Source organism: Sitodiplosis mosellana, unplaced genomic scaffold (genome assembly GCF_009176505.1).
Source record: "Sitodiplosis mosellana isolate CC-2019 unplaced genomic scaffold, AAFC_SMos_1.0 Smas_scaffold_3, whole genome shotgun sequence".
Taxonomy (NCBI): domain Eukaryota; kingdom Metazoa; phylum Arthropoda; class Insecta; order Diptera; family Cecidomyiidae; genus Sitodiplosis; species Sitodiplosis mosellana.
Window position 1 is genome coordinate 9733606 of NW_022595246.1, and position 15614 is coordinate 9749219.

The window sequence follows — 15614 nt, forward strand, 5'->3', positions numbered from 1 at the left end:
CGTTCGCCGGATGGAGAGAGAGTGAGATGCTTTTATAAGATGATTTTATTCAAACATAAAATCAGATCAAATCGAAGTGGATCGAATGTTGCGGATCCACTCCTTTCAATAGCGCGACCGGAATGATAATGCCGCCAACAGATTTTCGAGGGCTTAAAATTAAAAGAAAAAAAATCAGCATAAAAAAGAAAATGAAACAAAAACCAATCTGTATCATTTGTGCATAAAATCTCATGTAAATTAATATTTAATTTCAATATTTCGTATTCAACGCGAAGCGTTTGTGTCGTTTTTGTTTTTCATCTCGTCTGTTACATGCGAACCCAGAGCTAACGAGTCGTAATTTTGCCCATTGGCCATTTTTGCAATAGACGAAAATTATGATAGAATTTAATTACACTCTAAGAAGTTGCAGCGTGAACGACTTTGTGTCATTTGTAAATCGTGTGAAAAAAACACAACGCCAACAAAACAAGCAACAACAACAAACCGTAGCGTCTCGAGCTCACAAAAATATAGGACACCAATACACACGAAGAGATTTTTTTCTCTCTCTTCTGCAGTGCGAATCATGTTAATGCATCAAACGTAATAATCGCTCAACAAACACGATCAACATAATCGCTCTTAATTTTGAATTGTTTGTGCCACACGCAAAAGACCGAACACAAAAAAGCGACTCAAATCCAAATGATATAATATTCCGTCGATTTGGTTGAGGATTTTATCTCCAAAATACTCATCGCATGCGAAATAAAGAAAAAAAACAGAAAACGCACCATAAAAACTACTCCAGTTTCCTCTTTGTAGCTCACGAGGTGTGGAAATTGACAATTTGGAACGAAAACAATAAAATTACTCATTCGTTCGGCAAACAAATTTGCGGCATGATCAACACACACGCGGCAATCAATACACGAATCAACGCCACTTAACATCGCTTCATCAACACAATGAGCGACGAAGAATTTTCAATCGAACACGAGAGAAAAAAAATGCAAACCCTTGAATTTGGATTTAATCTTTCGCTCGGCACAGCCTCTTTAAGTTCATTCACTCGTTAAATTGCACGAGCGAAAAATACCACAAAGCGAAGAAAAACACATGCGCGAGTCGATTGTATGTAAATCATGATATCTGAATTGGCTAAATGTGTGGATTGGGAATTTAGTCAAAAGAAATATGATGACATTCTTCTTCGTGTGGCAAAAAAATGCAAGAATATCGCATTAAATGCGTTTTTTTCGTTTCGCCAAGAATATCAAATCGTTTTTATTCTAAATTCGATGCGGTGTATGGGTGAGAGAAACGTTGGCGTTGCCACTTACTTGGCGTTGAATCTTCTTGGGAGAAAAAAATGTGCATTTCATGCGGCTTTTTTCTGTCGTGCGTAATTAATATTTGTAAGAATATTTCATGGCCAAAGTGGTAGACTCGCGAATCATAAGCTGTTTTTCGCTTACTCGTTCGTTCGGTACGCTCAAGTAAAATTTATGCTTCGTTTGTCATGGAGTTTTTCCACCACTGAAAAACCGACCGATTGTCGGAAATCCATCGAAATGGTTTATTGATTAATATGAAGTTGATCAAAATCCCGCGTTTTAAATGCATGGGCGTCTTTATTCATGTTTGTGTGTCTGTATTTTTTCTCTCTTCATTTCCATCCAAGTTATGCACTATGTTTTATAATATATTACCTAATCCGTGGCGTTAATAATTTTTGCTCGGATACGTGCACACATTTAAACAGGTTCAGACCCTGTGTGCCATTTAAAATTCCGAATAATTCGGAAAAAAGGCGATTGCACCATGGCTCTTGAACAAAACGAAAAAAAAATAACATAAAATTCGTGAGGACTGAATTATTATCATTCATAAAAACCGGTATAAATGCACGCCGCCAGCCGAATCGAACTAAAAAAAATATTGCCTATGAAATCGACCTTTCGACAGCTTACCTCTTCGACAAAAAATCGATCCTTCAACAAAAAAATTGTAATAAATTCTCAAAAAAATCAGTTTTAAGTGACAAATCGGGTTTTTAGTGTGGTTCCGAGATGTTATCAAATCATCGTGGCCACAAAGGCCATTAGACATCTTGCAGAATTCCTGCATGCCCACTTTTCCCTCAATCGCAACGTGTTTTTTACATAATGCAAAAGAGAAGACAAAGAGGAAGAGAGAGAGAGAGAGAGAGAAAGAGAGAGACGAAATACCCGAATAAGGTCATGAATGTTTACGTCATGTCCATCATACACTTCACCTCTTTCTCTCTCTATGTGTCGCACGAATGCGAGAAATCTCCGGGCGAAAGATCTCATTTGCATGCATTCTGCATAAACTTGAATTATAAAAATATTGATAAATCATCGATCGAACAACAAAAAACCGTTTGAGCCGTTACAAAATCGATCGGTCGATCGATCAAAAAAAAATCGTGTTGAACACACTCATTTACATATTCATGATTCGACCAGAATCGCAAAAATTGTATGAATTATAGGTCAGGAAGCTGTAAAGAATTTTCCAATGATCTGATCGAACAAAATAAATCGAAACAATTTAAGGTTGGTCATTCGCTAAGGACGAGCAATAAAAATCTATTTACTTTGCATTTAATTAAAATTCAAGTGGAGTTAGGACGTGCGAAAAAATCAGAGCAGAAAAAACCGCTCCGTCTATTTATCCAGGTTGTGCCATTGACCAATCTCTGGCAAATGACATGTAAACGAACACCTCAATCAAAACTTCGAAACCCATTTAATTTCGAATTAACATTAACCTAGAAATAATTAATTGAAACAGTCTGTTCGACTGTACTTAAACTGACATTAACGTGTCGAATGCAACAGAAGTGGAATCAATTTGAAAAAAAAAAATCAAATCGCAAAATCCATTTCATTAAAATGGACCACATCCGAAACGAAACGAGAGAGCAGAAAAAAAGCGACGACAATGTAAATAGATACCTGTTGCCTCTGTGGTGTTTACTTACAATGTAAATACCCGCACGATCGCAACACCGGCGTTGAAACCTAAAGAGATAGAAATATAACAACATCGACTGTAATTACCAGCCACTTTTAATTGGCCATTAAAAGGTGGTATTGTTTTCCAGTGCGCGTGCACACACTTTTTTCTTGGCAAAGTACCTCATTCTCTGTAATTGAGTGTATGCAAGAAAATCGCCGAATTAAATAGCAATCAAATATTTTTCTCGTGGCTCATTCTCAAGTGACAAAAAGTGCAAGAAAAAAACTAATAATCTAAACAGGTTCTAATAGTTGCCATTTATGTGATTGCATATTTACATATTTCACACGGATTTTTATGAAACTCTTAATTTTTCGAAACGAATTAAAATCGCTTTGGCGGCAGCCTGACTAACATAGATCTTTTTTTCACACATAACGCGCGAAGGTGTTGATCGTCATTTGTTGATAAAGAAGAGCCTGAAATTGGGGCGTTAGGCGTACAGCAATTGAAAACATTGAGTACACTCTTGATTTTTATCATCGAATACAATTTTGTAACTTCCATCAAATGGGTGTGTGATAATTCACGGATTTAGGTCAGTGAGGCTCAGAATTTAAACGATCACAAATCCAATGATATGACCAGAGTCATAAATAATAATCCCAGCATTTTTGATTGTTAAAAAATGTATGAAAAAACAAACATCAGCATAATATCTTGTACATATTTCGATGCGAAAAGACAAAAAAAAGCACCAGGTGATTTGTGTTCCCATATGTATTTAGGTAATGTTTTTGTTGTTGGCATCGATTGTTGATTCTGTGCTTCTTTTGCCGATTTTGTATACAACTGAATAATTTATGAAGATTCCATCGAAAATTTTCGGTTGACACGCCCAACCAAGACGTACACATACCATTTAGCCGCAACATATTCAATTTCAGACACTTGTTTCAGATATTTTTGGACTTTTTTGGCACTCATCTTACAAATTGAAATGTTTTTAATATCCTGTATTTTTTTTTTTTTTTGTATTGAATTGGGCATAATCACTTTTGTTGAAATAAAGTTGAAGAGAAAAAACTCCGAATCATTATGCAATAACATTTCACTCTGAGCTGATCGATGATAAGCGAACACACGTCACTTGATTCGCCGAAAACGACCTATAAATCGAACAAAAATGCGGATTGATCAAGCTGAATTCACATCATTCCACAATAAATTGATTCCAAAAATATGCGAGCGAATGTAAGCAAATCCAAAATGAATTCGACGATTAAAAGCAGCACAACATAACATACAAAACATCTCCATATGCGAAGTGTGTGTGTGTGTGTTGTGCGGTGATTTTTATTCGCTAAAATACCATTTAAATTTGTGTGTGGCTTGTTTGACCATTCTGACCAGCATTAAATAACATTTTAGCTATCAAATGTTTGCAAATGAATTAAGAGCGAACGCATATTCATGTGACTCTGTGTAGATACAAAAGATTTCAACGACACACACACACACCATATGCAAACCTTAATAACAGCAACAGCGCGATCGAAACGCAACAAAAACCGAATTGCGTACAAACTGAACGAATGGACAACGGAATTTCAACTCGCACCACACTGAATGACATATCGCGGTGTAGTATTTTGGCATGGGCTAATTGCAGTCGACTATGCGAATTGATGCAATCCGCCGTCACACACGTAGACTAGTTTCGATGCATTTTGCCACGCAAGTAAACAAGCAAGCAAGTGAACGAACGGGTCACAAAATTCGTGTCTCTATTTCTCTTCTGGTCAAATTGGTCGAATGTGCACGTTTATTTTTCTCTCCGTTTGCCTGTATAAATGCTAAATATGTGTCATCGTCATCGATTAAAGTATCATTACCGATGAGGCAACGATCTACATGCGTATACAATTGAATAGTTTTCAGTGCGATTTGCAGCTTGCAGCTGACGCGACCGATGCAAGCCATTTTCAAACCAACTGCCAACTTTTAATTACACGATAAGAAACGAAATATTTATGTTATGAGCAAATTCCAAGCCGCTTTTTTGGCCGTTTCTTGTTTATTTCTCTCGGTTTTTATCGAACTAAATCCGAAAAAAAAACATATCACTGCAATCCAATTCGAATCAATGCAATGGAACTGGTAGAAGAAAAAATCACTCGTGATTTGTTTGGCAGAATTTTTTTTTTAATATAATTCCAACAGCAATTTTGCCTCGATCGATTAATTGATTTATTGATTGATTTTGCAATCTAAATGCATATTATCGCATACAAACTAATTAAAGAGAGTTAATTTTGGTTTCGTTTTTTTCTTATTCTTGCAGATTAACGACGGAAACGGACAATGTGTTTAACATATCATTGCTGTATAGCACAGTCAACGAAAGAGACTATTGAACTGAAATCCATAGAAAATTAGTTTTTGGTGAAGAGATCTTATTGAACAAACGAATCTTGTTTTTTTTTCAAATCCACTGTGACAATATTTGCACGAAGACACCCCAAAAATAAAAACGAGTTTATTTTACCGAAAAGTGATAGCGGGGACGTGATTCAATTTCAGTGTTTTTTCAACCGAGAAAAAAAAACCATTCACGTCAAGTGAGAGGAGACTTTTAACCGAAAAACAGATCGACGTGATTCGATCGAAACAAAGCAATTTTGGTCCAAAAATACCGAGAACTTGAAGTGACGTATCCTGTCATAATTTGGGATTCATCGGTAAAAATCAATCGTCGAAAATGCTTCCGGTAAGTGATCACAATCAAATGCATGCGCGACGAACTTCGTTCGTGAATATATGGATTTCGATTGTTTTATTTGAATAAACTAAATATCACCCACCTATCCATGCAGCGCGTCACTCTATTTGCATAAAAATTGACCGAAGTCTCTTGCTGTTAATAAACTGTCATAATTTTTTTTTTTTTTTCGCGAACGCAGTTATACATTCAAATTCGAAATTTGTTGCCAACCTGTTGAGAATTCATAATTAGCTCTTTAAAAAAGAAAAAGAAACGAGTAAACTGTATTGATAGAGAGGGTCATTGTATTGGAAATCGTGACGATTTTATTTGGAAATTCAACTATTTTTGTTGAATTTCGTCAGCGAATCAATCGAATTTTTTTATGGCCAGGTGTTGATTTATCGAAGAGAGCACATCTATGAACCGTTCGACGGCTTCCTTTTATAGAGGCATTTGGACGACCATTTTTGTTGAAAAATAAATTCGTATATGCGCCGGCGGCGGCGGCGATGATTGCAGATCAATTACGCACTCAACACACCAAGTGCATAAAATGTAACCGAACACGGAGTGGAACAACAATCGAAACACTTAGCTCAAACCAAAAAAAAAAACCGTTTGAGGGTTTTCATTTTCGTAATAGCTGGAATATCAATTACTTAACTGGTCGCTTGAACAAGATTGAAAATTAACAGTAAATCGATTAAGTGCGTTATTTTGAGAGTTAACAGTATCATGTTGGCTTCTGGTTTTCATAATTTTTAATCAATTTGGCTTCTGTGGATCAATGGTTCAGTAGGCAAATATTCGCAAATCAACACTGATGTCGACTTGTTCAATCGAACAAAAACTAGAAGTCGAAATAGTGACGATTAAGAACATTTCCCTCGTGACTAATTCTGTAGACAAACATAAAATTGATGGCGATTTTATTTAAATTCCAATCGAATGGCCTTGCAAGTTCTCATGGCAACAGCTCCGGCAACATACTAGTTGGACGGCTTCTCGAATGATGAGAGATCTATGCAAATATAGCAAGTTACCGTAGACTTTAAAAAAAGTTTTGATTTTGGAGTTAAATCAACAAACCAACCGCGTACACAGAAAAAAAAGGCCTAATAAGCTTTATAATTCCCGTCCACCCGGTCTTCCATTCTTTGCGTTGAATTCCGATTTCAAGAATATCAATGTGTTTGATTTGAATCTCATTCTTGCCTAATCGCCAATCTGTACAAGACCAAAATTGTAATTCAATCTTTGTTTGTTTATTTATTCTTTCCTTCTCGCTCGTTTTTATTCCAAAACAATTCGTCTTATGACTTACAAATTACGCCAGCTAACGTAATATCACTGCCGCACACACATTTTACGGCTTCTACAGCAGGTTACTGCATTCGAGAGGTTTAGTAATAGTTGTTATTAAAAAAACTATATACTCAAGAAATAGAAATAGAAAAAGAAAAAAAAAAGCTGACAGAAGAAAAATACACTTCATTGTTATTGTGCGAGATTGCGATACGGTGCTCGGAATACAAAGTAATAAATATCTTTTGGAGACTCGGTACTTGTGCCGAATAGAAAACAACGGCTAGAGAAAAAAACAAACACGCACACAGGCGCATACACCGCAGTAAATGAGCGGCGTAAGAAACGAGAAAGAAATGTTGTGACTATATATTTTTTTTTGTCGTTGATTGTTGATGGTGCGGTTTGAGGGGCAAAGTTATATTTTACCTTCGCTCTCATCGATCACATCGTGTGTCTGTATGGAATTGTCATACCAGTATGATGAGCCGCCCGAATGGGAAAAACAGCCGAAATCAACGATTGAAAGTGACGAGAGCGGTGACCACAAGCACCGTATTGCAATCCAAACCCGTTGAAGTTTAATGGCTCTTTATTGATTGTTTTAGAATGAAAGTATCACGGATCTATGTTTTCATATTTCTATTTTCATGTAAATTAGTCGCACGTCAATCGATTGAAATATTTTTGTGGTCAGACCGATAATACTCGATCACCACCAGCGTGATATATTAAATGCACTGTGTGTGTGTGTATGTGTGTGTGACTGTTAATTAATGTCCTTGAAATCAAAAACTCGATTATGAAAATGAACTGGCGACGAAGTCATAACGATTCTCATTCTCTACGGTTTCATTTTATAATACCATGATATGGATATAACTATGTTTTATCGAACAAATATTTGTATCGCAACCGTACGCATAACATATAAATGCCAATCGAAACAACTTTTTCTTTCGTTTGACACTAATTCGGTAGATTCGATCGGCTGTTGTTGGGTTTTTGTCGTTGTCGTCGTTCGAACCGTTATTGAATTATGTGGAAATAGAGAAATTATTATGGGCAAAAAATTGTTTAAAATATGACTTTATTAGACATTTTGTCACCTGATATCTGAAGGTTATTATACGGTATTATGGTTGACGCGCGTGCGCGCACGTCGCCTTTGCAATAGGTCAATTTGGCGTCCAGTAAATTCGATTGAATTTTTGCATTCGGCAAATAAGTTGTTTACCAATTACATTGTAATTTACCGTGACTTGACGATCAACGTAGTGTAGTTCATATCACAACAGTGGCCATATTTCAAGTGCGAAGCTGAAGATTTGCGCGCGCAAAACTTTCGATTTCCATAAAAAGCGCAGAGCGATATGCGCGTCTTGCTATTGAATAATATATCGAAATGAAAAGTGGCACAAAGTTTATTTTCATGGAGATACAGGCAGATTTCATGTCATAAAATGGCTGTGCTTTTGAATGGAATACGAGGTAGAAAACTGAAAACCCGATGAAATGACGGATATCCCAGTGAAAAAGACACATGACAGTCCACCGAGCTGACATCTTATGCACTTGTTACTTTTCATTTTCATCTGTGATTTCAGTGTAAGCGCACACAGCAGATCGACAGTATGAAACAACAGCATACAGGTGTCCATCACTGCAGTCGGTGAGCATCAATTCGAAAGCTTGGGCTCATCTCATTAGAGATAGGCCGTCTCTTCAAAAACACACACACACCGCTGACAAATGAATGCTGGTGTGCTTAATCTTTGATATCCATTCCTAAATTGCAAGAGATTGCCAACATCACACAACATTCATCTAATCAAAACTGGCTGTTTAGCTATCAAGCTATCACCCAAACGAAAGAAAAATTCAAAACGAAACAGAAATAAAAATAAAACACAAATAAATTACTATTTACATGCTTTTTTGCATAGTATTTAACGCCAATCTGTTCGTCAAGCGCATGCAAACCACATTAAATCACTCTTATTGCCAATATGGCAGCAACTTGCTGCATGCTCATTCATTACGCTTGCAACGCTCGCATACTGCATATCGCTTAAGATCACATGATTTTCTACGCGGAAAGTCTCGTCGCTTCGTAGGCCGATGCTGAAATTTTGCAGTGCTTATAAACGCTAATTTAAAGGAGAAGAGAGAAAAGAAACACACATTTAGTCAAGTTGGCGTGACAAGCTGTGCATCTGAAAATATCACCGAAAAAGTCACATTCCGTGATTCCGTTTCGGTCGTTTTTTTTCTCTTAATTTTTTGCACGACCTTTTAACAAGTAACACACAAAACACTCTTACGTTTCAAGAGAGAGAAAATATATTTTCGCCATGCTCTTAACGCTGCGCGTGTTTCAAGTTGTCGAATTCCGTTTCGATTTTCTATCAATGGAATGAAAAAAAAATTGGAAATGTCGATAATCGGTGCAGATTTTTTTCTCTTTTTCTTTGTTTCGTTTTGTTTCAAGTGGTCATTTTCGGCATATTTCACGATCTAATAGTGAAGCATGCAAAGAAAAAAAAACTTTCGTGATAATGGAATTTCATATTGCACATTGTTGTGCCGCATAAACGAATTTTTTTTTCTCGTTGTTTAAGTCAATTAAAAAAAATTCAAATACAACAAAAAAAAAACCGAAATTTTTCGCTTCATTTCCCGCTTGTTGTTGAAATTTCGTACAATTTACCTTCCTTGGATGAGATGATCCAAGTGCGGATCATCTTTAGATTGATGCTGTACGATTGCGTTTCCTACTGATTGCGCTATTGTCCAAATAAGCTATGGAAGAAGAAGCGCAAAAAAACAGCGATTGCGGCTCGTTGCGGTCATTACAGTAATTTTACGATCGAAACGAAAACCAAAATAATAACAACGAACGCTATTAACGGGATTAGATTGGCGTCGATTTAATTGATTGCACGACATCCATTTTTCATTTCGATTGCTGCATCGTTTTTCATTCTCAAATCTTTCATCCGGAATAAGAAGAAACGAACGAAAAAATAAAATACTTTCCACTATATTTTGGTGTCGTGTTTGGCCATGCTGCTGCTATTATTTCATCTATTGAAAAGCCAACACGCGTGATAAAAGCCAATTTGATACGAGATCGAGGGGAGAAAAACGAGAAACTGTTTGCGCGCGCGCGCGTTGTATCTATATAAAAATCACTTATGAAAAAAATCATCGGAGAGAAATTGTTGTTGCTGTTTTTGCCCGATTCGATCAAGCAACGTCGTTAGCGATGATGATTGGGCTCCTCTCGTTTGGTTTGTCGTAATTGGACAAGAAATGGTGATTTGTCATGTTAACAGTTGTCACCAATCAGATCATAGATAATAAATCGAATCGTAAATAATGAATACTTTTCCTCGATTTTTGCGGAATTTGAAAGATTTTTTTGAGTTTTGTTTTAAAACAAAAGCATCTCATTTGAATGGGCCCTTTTTTGAATGGATCGAAACACAAGCGCACAAAATAATTCACATAATACAATCGACAATATGACACACGGCAAATATGACGACGACGACGACGACGAACAAAAACGAAATACAGACGGCAGAAGCGAAAACAAACAGTCAATTTTACCACACGCTGCATTATGCAATGCGACCGTTTATGTGTGAATTAATTTTGTGGTCACACAATGGTAAAAATTCACATTGTGAACAAGATGGGCGAACTGTTTGAATGGCCAAATGGATTTTCGGCTCTCTCTTTCTTTCTCTCTGTCTATTTCTCGCTGTTGAAATTCACAAAATGCGACAACAACGACCACGACGACGATGACCAACGCACACGTCCAGCCGAAAAGATCCACATAAATAATGTTCACACGATGCACGACTCAAACTACGTTTTCCATTGATGGAAAATACACGCAGCTGCAATAAGTGCGCCGTGCGCGTACTCCATCCAATGATGATTATGATGTGTGTAATGTTTAACTTTGTGCAGCAATCCCAAGATCCGAGTGCGATTGGTAGAAAAAAACGAAGAAACAAAACATAAATCGGTGATAGCAAATGAAAAAGAAAGAAAAAACCGAAACTCTCCAAACGCGAGTACGAGCCTGCGCGTTTTTGTTACTACCAAAGCATGACGACGAATGGGAGCAAGTTGAAAGAAAGTGAATAGAAAATATAAAGTCTCTGATGGCATAACATTTCTTTAAAGATCCATAAGATCGAGCGAAAGAGACAGAGAAGAGCGATGGCAAAAAGAGAAAAAACGAAAACAACCATATAAACAGAAGAGAAACAAAAAAGCGAAAAACTACGTACGCATACATAATATTAAATTCACATTGAATTATAAAAATTGTAGAAAGTAATGGTTTGTGTTATCGCGGCGTACATTTTTATTAATGCCTAGCCCAAGTCAATCTTTCGCTCACAGTACGTACGTATGTGTGTATATGTGTGATTGGTGTTTGGAATGAATGTTTCTTACGTGCATCAACCAAATTATGGAAATCAGTACTTCTGTTTCGCTGGATTTGGGAATAAAATAAAATTCATTGTAAGAAAACGTGTCATTAAGGTGGTTTTTTCTACTTCTTCTTCTTCTTCTTCTTCTTCGTCTCGAGTGCATAGGCGGTGAATGCATAATATATGCTGTACACACACAATGCTCTCGTGGCTATGCAATGCATCATCGATCGATCTTGCTATCATAAGTGTGTGTAGTGCGCGATGCGCGCGCGTGTAAATCAATTGAAAAATGCGTTCTCAAAACAGTCCCACAGTAGTGTGTAATTACCCAGACGGTTGTTGGTTTTTGTTTGCCCCGACCGACAGACGGTTCGAGCGACGACGATATGTCAATGATTTTTCGATGCAGGCGATAAATGGTTCAATAGATTCGAGAGAAGAGAGAAAAAAACCTTCGTTGGTTTCATTTTAAAAACGGTCTATAATTACATCACACACAAATCTCTACCTCCATGAAATCGAACTTACAAAACACATCCATTTCTCGCGGTTGCCTCGTGTGCGATGCCTCGAAAGGCATTTCAGGCTGTGAACCAAGTTGAACCCTCTCCTCAAAATGTTGCTGCTGTCACCGCCGTCTCAGTCAATACCTCATCTCACTTTTGCTGCGCAATCAATTGAGATCGCCTATGAGACGTCGAAACGATAAACATTGAATTTTCATACCAATGATTGGACGCCGACTCCAATAACACATAATATCATTTATTAAATGCATAGATTTCAAATTAAATTAAGAGTTGAACACATCATTTTTTCAACGAAACGTGGTACGAACATCATTTATTATGCCAAATGCGTGTGTGATCTGTCCATTTTGTCTAACATTAATGACCATTTGAAGATTAACATTCCATTGTCTGCTCATTTAATTCACAACCCGAAAATTGTTTGAATCGCACCATCAAGAACCATATTCGTTCTATACTCATTTGCTTTCAACACGCTTTTGCGAAATGCACGACTCTGTTTTTTGTTCGTCTCGATGGCTCGCTCACCTTCGATGGAATTCGTGTGTGTTTTTGCACTTGTTATGTAATGGTCTGGTTTAGCCCAAATTCAACCGATCGCATCATTAATTCTGCATAAAATGGAAAACGAGTTCCTCGCGTGTGCTCAACTGCTCATGAGCGAGTTCCTCGTACCAGTTCGCCGTGCAATTCGTACCGTCTGATAATGAAAGAGTGGAACGAGGTGAATAAGCTAAACAACACATATCCAGATTCCAAAAAAAACCCAATTGTGCCACTTTTTGCGGCTGCTTCAACTTAAATACTCATGATAAATAGACCGTACCGAAAAGTTTGACGGCATCGCAGGGCTAGAGCGAGGGAATGTTGGAGTGTTTGATATTTGGTTTGTACTGTTTTGCTCAGTGGCCTGACGACGACGACGACGGCTGAATCACTCGTCCACACATTATTAAGTAATCAACACCAAAACAAGAGCGCAACGACAAAGCAACAAAAAAGTGCTTGAATTCAACTGTACAAATTGCATCCAGTGCAAATAAATTTGGCCTCGTGCACTAGAAAAATGCACGGATTTTGACGTCAAAAAATCCAAAACGTAGGAAAAATGCAACAAAACAACATTTTTTTATCTAGTTGAAATATTTACAGGAAAAAACCTCAAGAGACGCTTGAGTATTATGTGAAAAATAAACGGTGGAAATGAAATATATAATGATAACAAAGGCATAAAGTTAACGACCAAAAACAATGGTCCATACCAGCAGCAGCCACAACAACAGCAGCAGCCACCACAAAAGACAAACTCAAAAATCGACTCTGTCTACTGCGCTTTGTTTTCGTTTATTGCCTCTGACTATATGGAGCATTCTGTCTTTCTTGTGCGCTTACAAGCAACAGCGGCATGAGTCTCACCGCGGAAAAGTCGAAATGGTAAACACAACATAAAAAGCAGAGGGAGAATGAGGCAAAATTCGAGTGCACGCGGCTGAATTGCTAATAATACAAATCAAGAGTATATTTTTGGAATTTTACAGAGAAAAGCGCCCATTCAATGAAATATAAAATATGTTTAGTATTTGAAAAGCAACAACAGAAAAACTCACAACTTCAAAGAAAATGACGGCGAAATGGAAATTGTGCAGTCGACGGGCGATAGAATCGTGAGCGCGTTATAAATTGCGTTTGAACTTTTCAAGCGAGAAAAAAAGTGAATTGCCACCGAAGAAGAAAGGAAATGAAATGAAATTTTTTCCAAATTCACATTCTGTCTGCTCTTTTCCATTCGGACATTTTGAAAAGAAGTCGTTACTAATTCGATCGTCACATGACATTTATTCCAAACTCAATTGAATAAATATTGCGAGTGACAAACACAAGCCGCACCAAATCGCATAATAATGATGACCGTAACGATCTCCACACTCTCTTCGGGTAGTCCGGAATAACTTGTTCAAATGAATCACCGTGAATTACTTAGCATTTTTTTTCTCTTCGTTAAATGTCAATAACTGAGAGAGTGACGCTCGTGCCAAAGTCCGTGCAAATTTCGTACACCTACATTTTTGGTGAGCCGGCTTTAAAATGCCATTGTTCCGAGAGTCGATTTTTTTTCTCTTTCGTTTCTCATTGCCTACCGAACGCACGCGGTATCTATTGTGATAGGCGCGCCACTTTGCTTCATCAGTGTCTGGCAAGTAAACAGAGAATATATATGCAATTGAAACACATGTGATTTTAATGGGAATTTTGTAAGCAGTCAAGAAAGAATAACACAATTAATTACCAAATAAATGAGATCCGAATAAGATTTTTTCCGCTGCTGCCATCGCCGCTGTTGTTGCCACCGTTTGACTGTGTATTACCAAAACAAACAAACAATAAAAACCAAGTCAATCTGCTGCTGCTGCTGCTGCTGCTGCTGCTGCTGCTCGCGGCTGTTCGAAGCTCCATTGTTGGTAAATTGGCCGTGTAACAACGCAGAAACTGAAAGAAAATAATACACAGAGCATACAGTGCGGCAAACACAGCCAATAATTATATGCGATATGAATGAGCGCAAGCCAAAGCCAGAAACATACACACAAACACACAAAAGGAACAGCCCATGCGCACAGAAATAATATTTTAAGTAATAACTGTAGTTAGTTGGACGATTTTCGAATTCGAAAAATTGAGCGATTTATGCCTTTCATTTAAACACACACATCTCTTTGGCAGTAATGGACAATGATTCGAAAATTGAATAATACGTGACAATAAATCATCAGTGCCACCAATAATCGCGCGGCTAATTGCTACGACACACCGCATAGCATAGCACAAACACCACTCTCAAAAAAGGGCTTTCACTTTTAATTTCGCATTTCAGAAGCATAAACAATAAACGTCACTTTATTACTTCATTTTTGTGTTCGTCATTTGCAGCATGTCAATCAATCGGTTTGGAATTGACCACAAAACGGTAAATAAATGTTTGTATGTGCGACATTGTAACGATTTGTTGCATTTTCATTTTCGTTGCAAGTCGTTAAATGTTTTATCAAATAAGCGTGAAAATAACAAATAGTGCTCATGTTGCAGCGCGAACAAATTCCGAAATTCAAGTATGGAATGTGTGCTAGCTGCAGCACAAAAGTCGTCGAACTGAACGATGAAAAAACAACGGTATCGAATTCAATGCTTTTTCCGAATCGTTTGCAATTTGGGAAAATATCTCTCCATCTCACAGTCAAACACAATTCGAGCATTAATTCGCATTAGATATGGTTTAATGATCGCATTCATGGGATCAAAATGCGGTGCACGACATCGAACGGTTCGAACCCAGTGAAATGTATACAGGCGAACAAAACCAATCATCACCCCGTTGACTATGAATGGTTTGGGAAATTTGTTGTGACACCCAATAATTCACCTTGAGATCGGAAAAAATGCGCGCAAATATGTTTAAGACGCCGTCATTAGGAAATTATGCGCGATGAGTGCAGATTGCTCAACATGTTTTTTTCAATTTTTCCCGTTGGCATGCCGGAGGTATGCCGAACAATCCAATATCGCGATACGCAAATTCAATTT

General features: G+C 37.4%; 1 protein-coding gene across 3 annotated transcripts in view; it reads left to right on the top strand.

Annotated features, from left to right (window-relative positions):
• LOC129566356 (mucin-2) overlaps positions 1 to 15614 on the top strand; it is a 44773-nt gene that overhangs the window by 1165 nt on the left and 27994 nt on the right. For all 3 annotated transcript variants that reach the window (XM_055442209.1, XM_055442208.1, XM_055442211.1), the window contains exon 2: positions 5318 to 5743. In XM_055442209.1, coding sequence (XP_055298184.1) covers positions 5735 to 5743 — 9 coding nt within the window. In that variant the 5' untranslated portion in view covers positions 5318 to 5734. The remainder of the gene's footprint in view (positions 1 to 5317; positions 5744 to 15614) is intronic.